The sequence below is a fragment of the Galleria mellonella genome, unplaced genomic scaffold (assembly GCF_026898425.1).
Source record: "Galleria mellonella isolate WM207_F2 unplaced genomic scaffold, CSIRO_AGI_GalMel_v1 utg65, whole genome shotgun sequence".
NCBI lineage: Eukaryota > Metazoa > Arthropoda > Insecta > Lepidoptera > Pyralidae > Galleria > Galleria mellonella.
In genome coordinates, this window is record NW_026442138.1 from 10,693,624 (window position 1) to 10,712,600 (window position 18,977).

The following is an 18,977-nucleotide window of genomic DNA, read 5'->3' on the forward strand; positions in this document are numbered from 1 at the left end:
GAAATTACCACAGAAATACTCTCTAAATGAGTAATAAAATAAGTGATAAATCGGAATATTTAATCGATTAATCTATTTTTTATATATTTTGTTTTTCCTTATTCTGAAATCTGTACGTACAAAGTAGCGAACAGAAAACTAGGCATAAATAAGAAACCTCCATTACAGGAACCCAAGAATTGAGCCATTTATCATTGATTTCTCATAAAACGAAACTGTAAATGCCCGCAAAATTATCTATCATCATCATTATATTAGCCTTTAATTATCCACTGCTGAACATATACCTCCTCCTGCCAGTAGTTGCCATGCTTGGCAGACGGATTGGCAACTGCAGTTATGCTTTGAAGATGTTTTAAAAGGGGAGCTGCCGCCCAATCCTCTACTATTAAGCTCCCTTAGTCGCCTCTTATGATAGAAAGGAAGGGATGGCCTTTTCTATATCGGAATCACATGGCGAAACAAACTTATCTATACTATATATATGTATATATTAGTATAGATAATTTGCAGGTACTTACTTGTTAATGAAACTAAATATACAAATGAGCAATATTCCGGACGAGAAGGGACATAGATTCCTAATCAAAGATGCGGGCTGCACGAATCTTAGCAAATTGTTAGGGGAACTTCCCTTGGGGTAGTTAGGGTTGGCGAGTTGGAGATTTAGGTTTTTATTCCAATCGTTTGATAAAAGGTGAATGGGCATTAAATTTTATAACCAGATACTAAAGGACATTTAGAATTTAATTAACTATATATATAATTATAAATATAATAATATTATATAATTTTAATTTTTGGTAAATTTGACTATGCTATTAAGAAACACTTATTGAGCAAAGCCTAACACACTAAACGACCGAACTACATAAACAAAATAATTAAATAAATAAAAAATAACAAACGTGCTTGGTGTTAGTTGATAGATATGTTCAATTTTACTATTAGAAGTGTCACTTAAATAAATGCTAACGTTTGTTATTTTCACGGAGCATAATCTTCTTGTTACAATACCTACTTTGCCTGTACTTCAATGCCCTAATTTTATTCAATGAAGACGATCTTTTCTAAGAAAAATTAAATAGCAAAACGTTCTTAATGTTTATTTATTTATTTAAGAAACACCAACACCATATTGCATTATAACATATAGGTATAACAAACATTAAATATAATACAATATTAATGCACATGCCTATTATAGGTATTCACAGCATTCACTTTAACATAGTTATACAGTGCGAGAGAATGAAGTAAATAATAAAAATAAACATGTAACCTAAGTTGTAAGCAATATCAGAAAATACGATTATGAGTGAATTGAATTAAAAAATATTAAAAAATATATATATATATTATGATAATTAGAGTTAATTTTTATTAGATTATTGTACAAAGTGCTTCAGCAATTTATTCCTGTAGGAATTCGAATTATCATGCACTGTATCAGTTTCAGGTAATTTGGATTGTTAATTTTTGTTGATTAATGTTGCAGACGTTCATCGGCTACAGCCACTACACTGTTGTATTAGCTGTGTCTACAGTTTCCGTTTACCATCAGATGGGCTCCATGCCTGTTTGCCACCTTCGTGGTAAACAAGCAAGCGAACTATGTAACCATATTGAGAGTAGTAACAGTCGCCTATCGACGTGAATAGCACTGAATTTTATATATATATATATATATATATATATATATATATATATATATATATATATATATTTTTGCTCTTTCCATACTAATTTTAATTCATAGTTTAGATTTTGTACAACCCTGACCAAGGCGCTCGCCATAACGGTGTCTTGAGTGACCGCTAAATGTCCTCTCAAAGGCTCTCACCGCCGCAACGTTCATAAAGGCACAAAATCATACCCACTGTCTACTTCGCTAGTAATGAATTGATTTAACCCTTTTGTATTGATCTACATAATGTTTAGTTCGTAATTAGAAACTGCCATCTTATTCACATACTGGGAACTTTGTTTACATTTTGACAATAATATTACTAATTTTCCCCGCGAATTCATCACGTTACTTAACCAAACCAAACCAACAAAACACGTTAATAACCCGGGATGAAAAATATCTAGCTTATGTCGTCCTCCGTCCCGAATGCTACGTTTATACTCGATACAATATATTAAGCCAAACAAGAATCGCTATGAATGGACATCTCATCATTCCTATCAATTCATTATAATCATATCATCACCAAGGATGATATGCCCCACAAATCTCATCTTGTGGTGTCTTAGTATGTTTTCAAATGTAAAACAAAAAAATACGTTTTTACCAATTGTCACTGCTATTGGTGGAGTCTTTAAGGTGCTGCAAAGTTTCAAACGTAAGGAATCTTTACATATACTTCAATGAAAACAGTAAACAGAATGTTTTTTATAAGATTTCATTTTATAATGACTAAAATAAAAGAATTAAACGATATTAATAATACACCCTGATGTTGTGTAATAGCAGACTTTAAAATTATATAGCGACATCTATAATCTAGTAGTTGTACTATTAGTGCAGCGCCATCTCCTGACAAATTCTTACCACTATTAGAAAGCGTTTTAAGAGTTTAAAAATGAAGAAATAAATGTAGAATTCTTAATCTATGATTCTAAACTTGCTTAAGTTTTAATATTCTGAAAGCGTAAGATATTTTCCAAATTATGGTTAAAAAAATCATTTTGTGATGAGGTATGCATTTTATTTTTTCCATTTCACTTCGATTCGAAAGGTAGGTATGCATTATAATTTATTAATTATTATCAATTATGTCATTGGCATGAAATATTCTGGACGGTAGAAAAAAAAAGAACTTCAAAAATTTACTTCATGAAGTGTTTAGATTTTTATTATGATTTATTAATTATATAATGTACTTTGTATAACAGTTGAAATATAATGATCAGAAGAAAGATCTTACGATTTGTAAGTATAATTTTATTGATTTATCATTAGAGGAATATCATACTAAACTGCGTCATTATGTATGACAGTATAATCAAGTAATAATTCACGGAAATGTATTAGCACGAATTTTACTTGGAACTACATACTATAAATTATTTTGAAACTGGATTAGATTTATATTGTACATTATTTTAATATATGCCACATCTTTTTTCTTCACTTTGAAATGGCTGACTGCACCTATTTACATATTTTCTGTGATATCAGAGGCAAACATGTATAATGTTATAGATGGTATCTCTCTTAATGGAATAGATTAAAAATAGTACGTGTTTCCTTCTATCTATAATCTTGTGGCCTTTAAACAGGGCGTGATGAGATGTTTTTGTAGACTGTCAAGATGACGATCGTCAACACAGTATAATTTGCTGTGATAGCCTTCATGTTTTCGACGACATTACCTACTTATCATCAGGTGAAATGGAGTGGAGAAGTTACCACTTACCGTCACCTCGACTAGCCTCTATAAAAAAAACTTCAGGGTCTTAGAGTAACGCAATCTTTTTGATAAAATTTAGATATGAGATCAGTACCTATAATATTAATGAGTCAGCACACTTATTATTCCTCACTACTTCCTATGCCACTGCATTAGGTTGACTGGAAGAAATCTCTTTTAGAGATAAGTTCGCCTTTGCTAACATTGTTATTAACTTATTTTTGTTACTGTATGTTTTAGTGCAATAAAGAATATATATATTATTTAATCGGCAATCTTTGGATCCAGTGAGCTTAGTGTGAGTGAATTCACATTAAGCTTTAGAGACATATGTATATCCAATAATGTTTTTGTTTCAGATTTCACAAAGCAAGTCACTTACCACTACACCAATGAACTGCATTCTAAAACGTAGTCTAGTAACATCGGTCAAAAATATAATGTAATTATGTATAAATTTCAGTATTTTATATCCTGTTTTACTCTTTTACGCAAAAACTACTGAATGGATTTAAATGAAATTTAGTACACTAGTACCATCCTAACTTAGTACATACAGAGGGAGACTTTGTACAAAAGTCGATTGCTTGGGTACCTCTGTCCCACTCGTGTTTCAACCGTGAAGCAGTTGTGTTTGCATGGCTGTGTTTCGGGATATGGCGTAAATTTACTGGGTACAGAGGAAAAACATCTGAGTCCTCAGGAATGGCAACGCATGGAGGGTATCATGGGTGAAATAGTATACTCTGTTATGTCCATGGTACTGCTCATGTCTATAGGCGACGGTTACCACTTTCCATCAGGTGGACCGTCAGCTTGTTTGCCATTTTAAGTTGTATAAAAAAAAATACATATATATACTGATTTACATGGTTATCGTGGGATACAGTTAGTAATATTAATAAAAAAAAACTATTCTATTTGTAGCTAAAATCTGAAGTTGACAATTTACGCAATATTGTTGTGGTAAAGATTTTGTTTATAGCGCCTTAACATAAACTTAAAGTGAAATTTGGCATCCACGTACTGTATGCGACAGAGATGGATATAAGCTATTTCTTACCCCAATCAGTAAATATATTTACGCGGACGAAGTCGTGGGTAAAAACTAGTTATTATATAAATAGGAAACATATCAAATATCTTCACTATGGATTAAGTAAGACGTTGAGGCGCTAAGACCAACCAAATAAATATCTTTTACATTTATTATTAAGTTCACTTAGTCGCCTCTTACGACACCCAATGGAAAGGAAAAGGTGGCCCATTGGCTGCCGGGACCACACAATAAAACGCGACAAAGAATTTCATTACATAAAATCCAAAATCTTTTTGCTGTTTTTGCAAAAACACCTCCTTTTATAAAAGATTTTCTGACAGAATCAATTAAAATTCACAGATATGAGCGCCGATACCATTTTCCAAGGATACGATACTTACTCATGACACGCGCCATTCACACAAGCACTCGACTGCAAGCTGTTGAGAGCGTGAAGGCGCCCACTTTCCCAGATTCGGTCACCACCGGAGATGTCAAGTGAGTCCAAAATTAAATATTATAATAGCATTCATAACTTTTACTTGTTCGTTTACAAATTAACATTTTTTAATGACTAATTGATTGATTTAAAAAGTGCGAACGTAAACGTTAACTATAGAATACAATATATAAAAATCTAATATTGAAAATTTTGGAATTTTTCATTTACGCTTTAAAATCTAAATTTTCAGTGACAGCTTAATAAGAACATTATACAGTTACAGAGCACTCAATCAGCAGCATTGAAAAATGTTGGATTGTTTTTTTTTTTTATTTCCAGATGATTGCGATGTTGGTGTACTTTCTTATGAACTCTTTTAACCATTTACTTTTTTATACGACTTAGTAGCAAAAACAATGAACCATCTAGATATGGTAATCATCGCCTGATTACCACCGTTTTGAAGTAACGAAACTTTTTTTTTATTTTCTAGACTAATTAAAAAACAGGGAGATGCCGTAGCCATGGACGAGGTCGTATTGGAAATAGAGACAGACAAGACCGCACTCCCGGTGATGTCCCCAGGCAACGGCAGGATCGTCAAGATGCTGGTTAAGGATGGGGAAGCGGTCAAGTCGCAACAAGTTCTTTTTGAGGTATATTTTTTAATAGAATGGTAACCGCTTCTGAGCCAGGGTGCCGACTTCGTGGGTTCTCAAGGATTCCAGCACCCAAAATGATGGGTGTAGAGTACCCATAACGCGGTCGCGCTTGCTTGTCCAGCAAGCAGTGTACGTCTTTCGGCTGAAATACTAATGATATCCCTAGCTATCAAAAGAGCATGAGCTCCCACGAGGTTTTCTAGAAACCGGCGTCCCTGTTCTAAGCTATTGGTATACGGTGACTATACCTATAAGAAATCGAGACAGATGTCTTCATTTCTCACTTGGAACCTTCTCACGTGATTGACCACTAGCATAAATATTATTTTATGAATTAATTTTTAATTCAACATAAAAGGACAAGATTATCAATAATGAAGTTTGAGCAGTTTCGTTGCTTCTTATATCATTGCGTCTGCCTAAACCTCACCATGATTAATTTCTAATAGTTGTGTCACAACTAGCTAATCGGTTACCTGACTTCATCCTCATCATTCATGCCTCGTTTATCTTTTTTTTATTGTTTCCTTTTGCGGTTACCAACACGGTTGCCAAGCGTGACAATTACTAGGAAAACCCTGCAGAACCTGGAGGAGGCCTGTGTTCAGCAGTGGAGGTAAAGAAAAGAGAGAGAGAGAAAAGTTAATGGCTGATATGATGATTAAACATCTTATACAATAGCTATGGTGTACTGGTGTCCTCCAGTATAAACTATTAGTGCAGGTTACTATTCCATTTTCATCCATAAAAGGAACCCTCAAACCAATGATATGACAGAGATGTCTCTTTAAAAGTACTTATTAAAAGTCTATTTTCTTTTTACCTCCAAATCTATTAGGTGAATATAACAGGTGCGGCACCAGCGGCGGCCCTCGCAGCAGCTCCAGCAGCAGTCCCGAAGGCTGTGGCCGCCCCAGCTCCTGCCCCTGCCCCCGCGGTTACCGCTGCCAAAGCTGCTCCTACCGCTAAATCCACACCAGTTGCTGTCAAGACCGCTGCTAAAAAGCCCACTGGACCGACGGTAAATAGTTGTATCTTGTTGTATGACCTCCTCTCTCCTCGCTGACCTGACATTTCATTCTCACCTATTATCCCTTACTGGTGCTCCGCCAGCGTATACTGTAAACGCAGGCGGGGTTATTTAAAAAAAACCAGTTCCATTTATGGGGGAGAGGGACTGACAGAAAAGGGAACTATAACGAAACTCGGTTCCCCTAAAAATCATCGTGGTTAATTATTGTTTCTCCGTGTGATCTGGGCATAGAAGAGGCCACCCTTCATTTCCTGTTAAAACATCTCTAAAACCTAACTGCGGTTGCCAACTCGCCTGTCAAGCGTGACCACTACTGGCAAAACTCTCCTTATAAGACAGACTTATGTCTAGCTATGGACAGTTGAAACTACTTCCATGGTAATCCCATATTAATGAGGTTTTTTTTATTAAAATCGCCGTTTTTATTTCGAAGCTTTATTTTTAAATTATATTCACATTTGTAGCTTGCTGCACAAAAAATCGGTGATCCAACGAAGACAATCTCTGGCACGCGCACTGAGCACCCTGTACCTATGAACAAGATGCGGAAACGTATATCGGAGAGATTGAAGGAAGCTCAGAACACCACAGCCATGCTGACCACTTTCAACGAATGCGATATGACGTAAGTACTTTATGGTCCCAAATATCCGAATTATGGGCATTTTATGTATTTATAATATTTAATAACGGCAACCCCGCCTTTGTTAACGGTATACGCTGGAAGGGCATCAGTGAAAAATGTTTGATAGGAATGAAAAGTTAGGTCAATTTGTCCATCATGACGAATTCACCTGGAATTAAACATGATTTACAAGAGCAATGAGGAAGCTAGACTCCTTATAACCCTATATAAGCTAGATTACTAATAACCCCTCCTCTCTCATTTTATATGTTATTCCTAAATTATGTTAATTTAGCTTCACAGTTCATTATGTATTTTCACGTTTCATCCAATGGGTCGTCAGCTTGGTAGCCATTTAAAGTATCGTAAAAAAAAAAACATGCATTGTGTATGCCTAAAATCAAGGTCGGAGTATTCGCCTTAATTAACTTTGTTTTTTCTTCTTTTAAATTGCAATATAACTTGAAATAACAATGTAACTAACGATCCACCTAATGAAAAGTGGTAAAAAGTAAGTACTTTAGTGCCTTGACTAAGTTCATGCACATCTCAGAATACACTGTGATACGTATAATGCAGTTAGTAATTCGTTATCATTTCTGATTACTAATTTCGTATGGATTGATGCAAAAAGCGATGGAGCTCACATGATGAAAGTATTAACGAAGGGTCTATCTTTAGGAGTGGATAGATACAGACTGAAATAATAATATTTTTTTTATACAACTTAGAATGGCAAACAAGCTGACGACCCACCTGATGGAAAGTGGTAACCGTCGCCTATAGACATGAGCAGTACCATGGACATAACAGAGTATACTGTTTCGCCCATGATACCCCCCTATGCGTTGCCATTCCTAAGGACTCAGGTGTTATTCCTCTGTACCCAGTAAATTCACGCCATATCCCACCGTTCAAACCGAAACACAGCCGTGCAAACACAACTGCTTCACGGTAGGGGGGAAAGGGATTGTTAGTAATGAAGACTAAAAATCCCATTGCTAGCAATATACCCAACCAGGTCGACCTCCTCGTGATTCCCCCTGAAAACTATCATGGTTAATTCCTGATAAATTTATCATAATGGGCTAACTGGCCTGGCTTTTCATTCTCATCTATCACCCTTCACTGGTGCTCCGCCAGCGTATCCCGTTAGCGCAGGCGGAGTTACCATTCCATTTTCACCCATCAAAAAAAAAAACTGCTTCACGGTTGAAACACGAATGGGACAGAGGTACCCAAGCAATCGACTTTTGTACAAAGTCTCCCTCTGGTAAAAACGAAGGTGATATGCCTTCGTATTTTGGATATAAGCTACCTACTCTATAAGGCATCTATGCAAGCACAGCTGTTTAATGATAGAAACACAAGTAGGTGTAAGAGACAAGTTCCTATGCGAACTATTTTTACAAAGTCTCCCTGTAATATTTTTGCTTCCACCATTTTTTTTAACGAATCATTTGTTTAACTAAATACAGGAAGGGTTGTGTCTTTTCATGTCTTGTTTCGAACTATTTCTTATAAGACTACAATTTTTTTTAGAAAACTAATGGCTTTCCGTAAGGCCAATTTGGACGTGTTCACGAAGAAATATGGAGTAAAGTTGTCGTTTATGTCTCCGTTCCTGAAAGCGGCTGCCAATGCGTTGATGGACCAACCCGTGATTAATGCGGTTATCATTGGAGATGATATCATTTATAGGTAAATACAATATTAACTATCCTTCTCATAATAAATATCTCATAACTTATATGCAATAGCATAATAGCAAAATGAACTAGCTGAAACATAAAGCAAATATCGAAAAATTGTAATAAACCAGGGACTTGGCATAGTTGTTTATTGAGTTAAAATAAATGTATAATAAAAATTTTCATCTCTGAACGAGAGATCAAATGCCAGCCCTGGATTCGGATCCAAGGTCTTAAAAATAAAAAAAAATATCATCCATTAAAAAATTGTAATAATCATTATAGTGGGTATATTTTTAACCATAGCACCATTTAATATCTAATAAATTATGTTAATAGAGATTATGTGGACATATCAGTAGCAGTAGCGACTCCTAGAGGACTCGTAGTTCCCGTGGTGAGGAACGTTGAATCTATGGACTATCCGCGAATAGAACTAGCATTGAATATGCTGGCCGAGAAGGCGAGAAGTGGTGAGAGTCTGAATCATAAAGATTTTAAACATACATGTGTTATTCAAACCTGAAATTCCCAATTAAACCGCCAGAATAGGGTAAAAAATAGTCAAAGAAGTTATCACAGTGCATCACAATTTTTTATCCAAATTTATTCAGCTGTAAATATCCAATCTTCTTAATCGCAAACTTTATTGAATAAGATAAATAAAATCATTTGTGCACTCTTCTATGAACACACTTCTATGGACAATTTAATGTGACGTGAAATGGTGAACAAACTAGAAACCCACTTTGACTAAAAAGAAGCCCGTTAAACTGACGCTTTAACAATATGTATCTTCTTAACATTTTACATCTAGACTTAAATTCCAAACTAGTTTATAGAAAGTTTTTCGGCGTGAATTTGTCTATTTTATATTTATTTATTTTTATCGCAATTATGCATTGCCACAACAAATGTATAATATAAATACTATCTACACGCTAAATCTATTTTAAGCAACTCTAAGGAGGAGGAATTTCGAACATGTTACGTAACGTACACGTAAAAAATATGACTCTGTTTGAACGTCATATTTTTGTATTTATATCTGTGATTGTAAATAGATAAATTGTTTTAAACTATTACACGATTATTTTGCAATCGATTGAGTTTTACTCCCATGTAGGTCCCATACTAATTTCGTCACAATCAAAATCCTAAAATCTTTGTTTTTGTCGAGCAAAATGTCAAATTATTTTTTTCACAATTACGCAGGTAAATTGACACTAGCGGATATGCAAGGTGGCACCTTCACAATCAGCAATGGCGGAGTGTTCGGCTCACTCCTGTCGATGCCCATCATCAATCTGCCACAATCCGCCATTTTGGGAATGCACGCCATATTCCAAAGACCGGTTGCAATTCAGGGCAAGGTTAATAAATTTATTATTACATTTATGATAGATAAATATAATATAGGGTAATTTTTATTATTCCCTCCAAAAAATTGTAGTAGTAAACTTATTGTAAACACAAAAAAAAAAATACAAATGAGATTACAATGAAAAAGCAATGGATGGCCTAATCGCTAAAAACGATTATTTCCAAGATTATATAGCCTCCGATTACTAGGGTAATTAGTTAACAACCCTACAATTATGCCCACCTCAAAATTTATGGTTATGAATTCTGAGGTGGGCACGAAACATATAGGTGATATTGATTATTATGGTGTGGACACGTTACTTTCAGGTGGAGATCAGGCCAATGATGTATCTTGCGCTGTCCTACGACCACAGACTGATCGACGGCCGTGAAGCGGTATTCTTCTTGAAGAAAATCAAATCAGGCGTAGAGGACCCAACGTCAATTCTGGCTGGTGTATAATTTTAACACACATAAACAGTGATATTTCGAAGAGAGTCGATCGAAAGATCGAATTCACAATTGTGATTTTAAAATAAAATTTTATACAAAACTTATATTAAGTTTGATGTAGAAAAAACTAGTGCAATAATAGGATATTTAGACAATCACTTCAGTCAGTGTCTTTGAGACGTAGTTACAGTATTGTAATTGTTTATGTCGGTATACTTACGTTTTAAATTCGAGGATGCTCGACTAGTATCGAACTCTTTAGAAGCTCTCGTTAGCTCAACCAACATTCTGTTTAGCTGCAAGGCTAACTACATACATATAATGTAATTCTGTTTGTCTAATCGAGCATCCCCGATTATAAAACGTGAGTAAAATCGTCATAGATAACTTCCAAAAAAAATGATCCACAATAATTATTATTGAACAATAAAATATTTAAAAAGCGAATATATATCACCAATTTTATGGTATCACTCTATGGTGATAAAACTATCTCTAATAAATATCCCCTACATTTTACAGACATGTATGTCCTTCGACTGTAAGATATGCGTTTGGATATTGACATTTACTTAGTTAAATTTCAAATAACATTCCAGTACTTATCTATCTACGAAAAAAGGTAAACTGACTTGATGAAAGTCACAAAATATGTGTTAAGGATTTTTTTTTGTCCAACATGGATTAGCAAACAAGCTGACTGCTCACCTGATGGAAAAGGGTAACCGTCGCCTATAGACCTGAATGACATCGGTTTTAAAGATATACCATTTATCAATGCATGTACAACTCTATTTATTAAAACCCATTAAATTGTTTAGACTATACCTACGTTTTACCAAGGATCCGGACATTCTCAATACAACTACAATGTTCTATGTAGCTACTTCATATTTTATGTAAATTTTAAAAAACTATGTCACTAACTTATTACAACATTACTATATTGACTCTTTACAAGCAATACCCTATCTGCCTGTACACACCTATTACACATACATATATTACACATACAATATATTACATATACATTCAAAGTCGAGCAGCTCGAATTGTTGACGATCGGCGTCTTACTGTCCGACTCGACCCACTGAAACTGCGTAGAGATGTTGCATCTTTGTGCATCTTCTACCGAATTTATCATGGGGAGTGCTCTGAAGAATTGTTCGGATTGATACCTGCTGCAGATTTTCACCATCGTACAACCCGCCATAAACTAAAATTTCATCCCAACCATCTGGACGAGTGGCGGTCCTCCACCGTGCGTTTTTCAAGGCACTTTCTCCCACGCACAACCACTCTTTGGAATCAACTTCCAGCAGCAGTATTTCCGAACCGATACGACAACATAACCTTCAAGAAAAGAGCATATTCCTTTTTAAAAAGCCGGCAACACACCTGCAATGCCGTAGGTGTTGTGGGTGACCATAGGCGGCGGTAGTCACTTACCATCAGGTGAGCCGCATGCTCGTTTGCCCCCTGTGTTGTAAAAAAAAATAATACAAAAACACTCACTTTTATATTGTTAATATAACAAAAACCTCATTTTTATTACGTTATGTATAAATATATTTATATTATACAAATACTTATAGAAATAAAAATGATTTTGTAAATACTTTTATATTTTATTTATTAAGTACCTACCAAAATTTTTTGTCAGATCATAAAATTTTATGTTAATCAATCTAAGTTCTTAACGCTTCTCTAGCACTAAATTTTAGCACTAAATCTACCACTTAGTAATTTGTATTCACACAAATTCATAAATTTATAAAATTTATATGAAAATCCATATCTGTCGTGTTTTGCGGCCAGATAAATTACTATGTAAACTCATATCTGTCCTGTAATTTAAAAATCGAATGACCTTTTTCTTTGAAACATGGCTTCCAAGGAGGTAACTAATAAAAGGTATTATTTAAATTTCGAACTGGCTTACAAATAGAAAGCTGTTTATTGAAAAAAAAAAACAAACATTATGGCGCCTGAAAAATTATTATTGTTCGTTATTCGTTATTGAACTTAAAAAGTAAAATTGTGTTTTTGATTTCCGCGCATTGTTTGAGAAAAGTACTATACAAGCCTTGGCCACAACTAGGCATTGATGGACTCACATATTTGCACGTTCGTCCATCATTGACTCAGTTGCTGGCCGCTGCAGTAATGTACTAATTCAAGTTTACTTGAATAATTCTTTTGTTCTTTTTCTGTCTAGGCCTATCCACTATTTTAAAATAACGATCTTAAATTACGATATATTAGATATATATAAATAATGAACCGAACTTATTATTATATTATCGGTAATTAGAAGTAAAAATTTCAGCGCCATTTTAATTTTTATTACGACAACACTTCATGTTGAATAAAATATAGAAATAATGTAACAAAAATAAAAAAAAAATAATTGTGATTAATTTATGAGATTAAGAGTAGGGAAAAAAGGCGGGAAACTCGAATAAGAACAAGCGGGTTTTTTAAATTTTTTTTATTAATTTATAAAAACTATCTCTATCAATTCTTATTATTGAATAAAATATTATATTTTCACTAAATTCAGTGACAGTAATATAATTAGCATTCATGGGGAAGCGCAGTTGTAGGAAAAGGAAAAAAAAAGATGACGATTCAGGTGATGTAGACCATGAACCTTGTAATGACAAGGATATATATTCGGAAGATACTTCTACTGACTCAGAATCTGAAATTGATAAGGCCGATAAGTATAAACCTTACTACGTCACAGATTATATTAGAAGATATCCCGAGGAATCCCCTGGGACAGAATTTGTTGTCTTTGTAGAATCCTCAGATAGTCAGAAAACCATTGGATCCAGAGACTTGCTCTCACTCTCCTCCTGTTTAAAACGTTTTAATAAAGGGGTAACTTATCTTAGATCTATAAATAAATTCAAAATCGGAGTATACTTTCAAAAGCCAGACTTAGCCAATGCTTTTTTAAATAATAAAACTTTTTTAAATGACTACCATTTTAAGGCCAGTATTCCTGCTTCTTCAACAGAAGTTACAGGCGTTATTAGAAATGTACCTACAAATATATCTAATAAAAAAATATATACTATGATATCGAGTTCTAAGAAAATTATTGCTATTAAAAGAATTTTAAGAAAAAATACCTTGACTCATGGATATGTGTTACAGCCAACTCTAACCGTGACAATTACTTTTGCTGCATCTGTATTACCTGAATATCTGGATATTGGAGGTTGGCGCCACAATGTCACTCCATATATACCACCAGTTAAACAATGCTACCGGTGCTTGAGGTATGGACATTTAGCTAAATTCTGTAAGAATTCTGAGCGTTGCAGCATCTGCAAAGGTGAGCATAATTATAAAACTTGTACAACTGGAATGGAAAAATTTGTGTACACTGCAATGGAAATCACACAAGTGTATCACCGCAATGCCCTGTTAAACAAAAGAAAATTGCTGAAAATAGATCTAAATTCAGACTTGCTTCTTTTGGAGATATACTTAGCACTGAAATATTTCCTAAACTGGGTAACAAACCTAAAAAAAATGTAGACCTAATTTCAATTCTAAATTCTGATAACAAGAGTTTATCACTTTTAATAGAAAGCATAATCAAACTTATTTCACTACATAACACAAAGAACACATCTATTAACACTAAAAGTGTTTTGAATGTGTTATATGATACTTTTGGTAATACACCTATTTCACAAAATTCAATCGAGACCAATTAACTATCATACAGTGGAACGCTCAGAGCCTACTGAGCAATCGACTTATTTTTACACAATTTTTAAATGAACATCATATTCACATTGCTCTCATCTCAGAAACTTGGCTAAAACCACATTACAAATTAAAAATTAAAGATTATTGTATAGAACGAAATGATTGTGGTAATAACCACAATGGAGTAGCGATTATTATACATAATAGTATTAGATATAAAAAACTTCACTCTTTTTTCGACAATTCTTTGCAAACTATAGCTATTAGTATTGAAGTTAATAATTCTTGGTATTCAGTTGCCAGTATTTACTGTCCTACCAATAGTACACCTAGTTTTACTAAAGCCAAATTTAAGTTCTTTTTGGAGTCTCTTCCTAAACCCACTATCATATCTGGAGATTTAAATGCACATCATACTATGTGGGGTTGTACCTCCACTAATACAAGAGGTAAAGACATTCTTGATTGTTTAGATGAATGTAATTTGGTACTATTAAATGATAAGCAAGTTACTACTGTTGGCTCTCATATTTGGAGACCCAATGGCCTTGATTTAACTATGGTATCCCCATCCATATCATTAAAATGCGAGTGGTCGGTTCATGATGATCCGTTAGGAAGTTATCACCTGCCGACTTTTACTAAAATAAACACAAAGAACTCTTCATCAACTCCGTCAGGTGAACAACATGCTCCTATAGATGAAGTTAATAAACTTTTGTTAAATCGTATAAACCTACGTCTCGTTAATTGGGATCTTTATTCTGAAACTGTTAATCGATTACTTTTGGATTTCGAGTATGATGTCAATGAACCCTTAAACAATTACAATAGGTTCTGTAAAATTATTTTGACAGCTGTGGAACGTTCCGTTCCACGTAGGAACTTATCAAATAGCGGTGCAAATACTTCAAAGAGGCACAAACATATTGCAGTACCTTGGTGGAATAACAGGTGTGCGACAGCTGTCAATGATAGTAAAGCGGCTTACCTTAGGTTTAAACAAAATCCAACTCTCGATAATTACATAAATTTTAAAAGAGTTCAAGCTGTTAAAAAGTTAGTAATTAAGCAAGTAAGACAACAGGGGTGGCAGGAATTTTGTTCCAAATTTAATAGATTAACACCAATTTCCACTGTTTGGCAAAATATGAGAAAACTAAATTCAAAACATCGTCAAAATCATTTTAAAGATATATCATGGGTCAATGATTTTTTACGCAAATATACTCCTGATTTTGTACACTCACCTTTTGATGACAAACAGTTTAATTCTGTTAATTCATGCCCAAAATTTCTCACTGACCCATTCTCAATTGATGAAATATCCAGTGCAGTAAAATCTAGAAAAGATACAGCTAGTGGCCTTGATCGCTTAACATACAATATGTTTCGATTGCTGAATAAAATAAACCTTACTAAACTCTTACAAATTTTTAACGATTTATGGAAGGACTGTATTATCCCACCAGAATGGAAAATGGATTGTTTGATTCCAGTAATTAAACCCGGTAAAGATCCTACAAATTTCGACTCCTATAGACCTATAACATTGACGTCCTGTGCAGGCAAATTATTCGAACAATTAATTAAACAGCGTTTAGAGTTCTTTATTGAAAGTAATAGTATATTACCATCGAATCAATTTGGTTTTCGCCGTGGATATTCAGCGCGCGAAAGTTTAGCGAACTTCTATGTCGACCTTAGTACTGCTTTGAATAACGATGAATATGTTCTATCTGTTTTTTTAGATGTCGTAGGAGCTTTTAACAATGTAAATTTAACAGTTCTATCTTCGATTCTATCCTCATTTCTTCCAATGAAACTTATCGAATGGATTTATAATTTTCTTAGTAATAGAGAAGTGTATGTTAAAGTAAATAGTAAATTAATAGGACCTAGGTTAAGCTCTAAAGGAGTATGTCAAGGTGGTATTTTAAGCCCGCTACTATATATTTTATATATCTATAAACTTAATTTAGTTTTAGGAAACAGTGTGAACAACTTGCAATTTGCCGATGATTTATTAATTTATATAAAAGGAAAGAATATTATTGATATGCAATTAGTGTTAAATGAGTCATTAAAAAGACTTGAGAAATATTTTTCTCTTCTTTCCCTCGATATTAGTTTAACCAAAAGTAAAGTAGTTGTTTTTCATCAAGTTCATAAATATGTTCCATTAATGAATATTATATATAATAATCAAACTCTTCCAACAGACTGTAGCGTTAAATTTCTGGGGGTAATTTTTCATCAAAATTTAAAATGGGATCTATACGTTGATTGCTTAGTAGATCGTGCTTTAAGAGCCACTAATATAATAAGATCTGTAATTGGTCGTAACTGGGGAGCTGATCCTAAAATTATCCTTTTACTTTACAAATCTCTTGTTAGAAGTAATTTTGATTACGCTTTCTTTTGTTATGCCTCAGAACATAAATTAGTAGAAAAACTCGAAAAAATTCAAAATATGAATTTAAGACTTATTTTAGGTGCTATGTATACTTCTCCAATTATCTCAATGCAAGTAGAATGTAATTTGCCTCCTATCCTTCTTCGTTTCGAATACCTAAAACTCAAATTTCTCTTCAAAGTTTTTTCAGTTTCCAATAACCCACTCATACTCAAATTATTAAATTGCCCCATTTCTATGTTTTTGAATAAAACTATTGTCAATGATTTGAATTTACGAGATGAATATAACATCTATAGTAGTAAGATACTTCCTTGTTATAATGGCCTTTATGAGAGTAAGTTCTGTAAAATCAAAATTGTTATACGTAAAGACATAAAAGAAAAGCACGATATGTATGAGACTTTATCAGAATTTATTGACTACAGGCAGATATATACAGATGGTTCCAAAAATGCACTTAGCACTTCAGTGGCTTTTTACGATTTGTCAAATAGATTTGGTCACGGTTATAAAATTTCAACTTTGGCTAGTATTTACACAGCAGAAGCAAAAGCTATATTTTTAGCATTAGAATACATAGAAAAACAGGTACTATATTCGAAATGGATTATAATTACAGATAGTATGAGTGTTCTTATGGCATTAAAAAATAACACATTCATTTCATCATCAAACTACTTAATTCAAGAAATTCGTAATAAATATTATCATCTCTGTACTATATATGGAAAAGATATTATCTTCATCTGGACCCCTTCACATATTGGAGTGTTTGGGAATGAACAAGTAGACACTTTGGCTAAAATTATTAATTCAAGTGCTGCTCGTGTTCAAGATTTACCCCTTTGTTACTCAGATTGTAGTATTGGAATACATAAAATCGTTACAACTAAATGGGAGGAGCATTGGACTCAAATATTACAGACTAAAGGCAAATGGTACCGCAAAATTAATTGGCGTATTGGAAAACCGTGGTTCTGCAAAGGAAAGGACACAAACAGAAAATTTTACACCAATATTTGTAGATTACGAATCGGCCACGGACATTTCAACGAACACCTGCACCGAATGGGCATGATCGCTTCCCCATCATGCACATGGTGTAACTCAAATACAGCCCAATCTCTACATCACCTTTTTTTTGATTGCTCTGAATTTGTCATTCAAAGACACATTATGTTTGACGAACTTAGGATTATCTTCAAAAAACCCGAAAATATCCCGCACTCAATCCCGCTTCTCTTAAGATTTCCTTCTTGTTTCAAAGCTATTTTCACTTATATTACTACAACATTCAAGGAGCTATAAGAATACTTTTATTGAATTGCAAGACAATGATTTTTTATAATTATTTATTTTTAATTTGATAAATCCACTGGTTTAAGAAAACTCAAGAAAAGATATTTATGAAAATGTACTTACCGGATTTGACAAATGAAATATTGAAGATTATGACAATAATTGAAGCGACATTAGAAAAATAAAATTCCAGACAAATTATCTTTTTGAAGACTAGGCAGCATGGTCTCCGACCTTAGCCTGTTCCAAACGGAACAAACGTACTAAAAAAAAAAAAAAAATTAAGAGTAGGTACGAAGGCATTATTTTGAACGTCACATTCTGGCGTTAGTTCAGATCAGCTATTTATAATAAAATTATATAATAACGTAACATAACGCCACTAAATTTCTTAAGCATTATCATAATTACATAATATATATTTTATTTCATATCATAAAACACAATTTAAACAAAAATGTAAAGTTGCAACAAATAAAGACTATATAATGTTGAATTCCAAATGTATTCATCACGATGGGCTAACTAAGCTATCTTTTAATTCTCACCTATCATCTCTCACTGGTAGGTACCCCACCAGTGTATACCGTTAGCGCAGGCGGAGTTACCATTTATTATCATCCCAAAAAAAGACTATAATTAAGATGAAAACAATTATTTAGATGATGAAACTAAAATACGTTTGACCGCCATCTCTCGGCTACAAATGGTATCATTTAACATTTTTAAAGAACAAATATTATTTAACAAATAGTATTCTGTACATATTATGCAGATAAACGCTATCTTTAATCTGTAGTT

At 33.6% G+C, this 18,977-nt stretch overlaps 1 protein-coding gene and 1 long non-coding RNA gene across 4 annotated transcripts; one reads left to right on the forward strand and one right to left on the reverse strand.

The window, feature by feature from the left end:
• The first annotated feature begins 2,805 nt into the window (after positions 1-2,805).
• Positions 2,806-11,017, forward strand: LOC113519865 (dihydrolipoyllysine-residue succinyltransferase component of 2-oxoglutarate dehydrogenase complex, mitochondrial-like). The gene is made up of 10 exons (XM_052900523.1): positions 2,806-2,938; positions 3,779-3,861; positions 4,819-4,956; positions 5,394-5,556; positions 6,401-6,583; positions 7,060-7,220; positions 8,763-8,921; positions 9,251-9,384; positions 10,127-10,284; positions 10,604-11,017. The coding sequence occupies exons 1-10, from the start codon at positions 2,912-2,914 to the stop codon at positions 10,736-10,738; spliced, it is 1,341 nt and encodes a 446-aa protein (XP_052756483.1). The 5' UTR covers positions 2,806-2,911; the 3' UTR covers positions 10,739-11,017.
• Positions 11,018-13,171: 2,154 nt separating this feature from the next.
• Positions 13,172-18,833, reverse strand: LOC128201984 (uncharacterized). Of its 3 annotated transcripts, XR_008253546.1 has the most exons (4): positions 18,725-18,833; positions 18,300-18,439; positions 13,938-14,067; positions 13,172-13,590 (listed from the first exon to the last, which is right to left on the reverse strand). It is a non-coding gene; the product is annotated as an uncharacterized LOC128201984 (long non-coding RNA). The 3 variants fall into 3 exon arrangements; XR_008253545.1 differs by lacking the exons at positions 18,300-18,439; positions 18,725-18,833 and adding an exon at positions 15,087-15,698; XR_008253544.1 differs by lacking the exons at positions 18,300-18,439; positions 18,725-18,833 and adding an exon at positions 15,199-15,688.
• Positions 18,834-18,977: the final 144 nt, after the last annotated feature.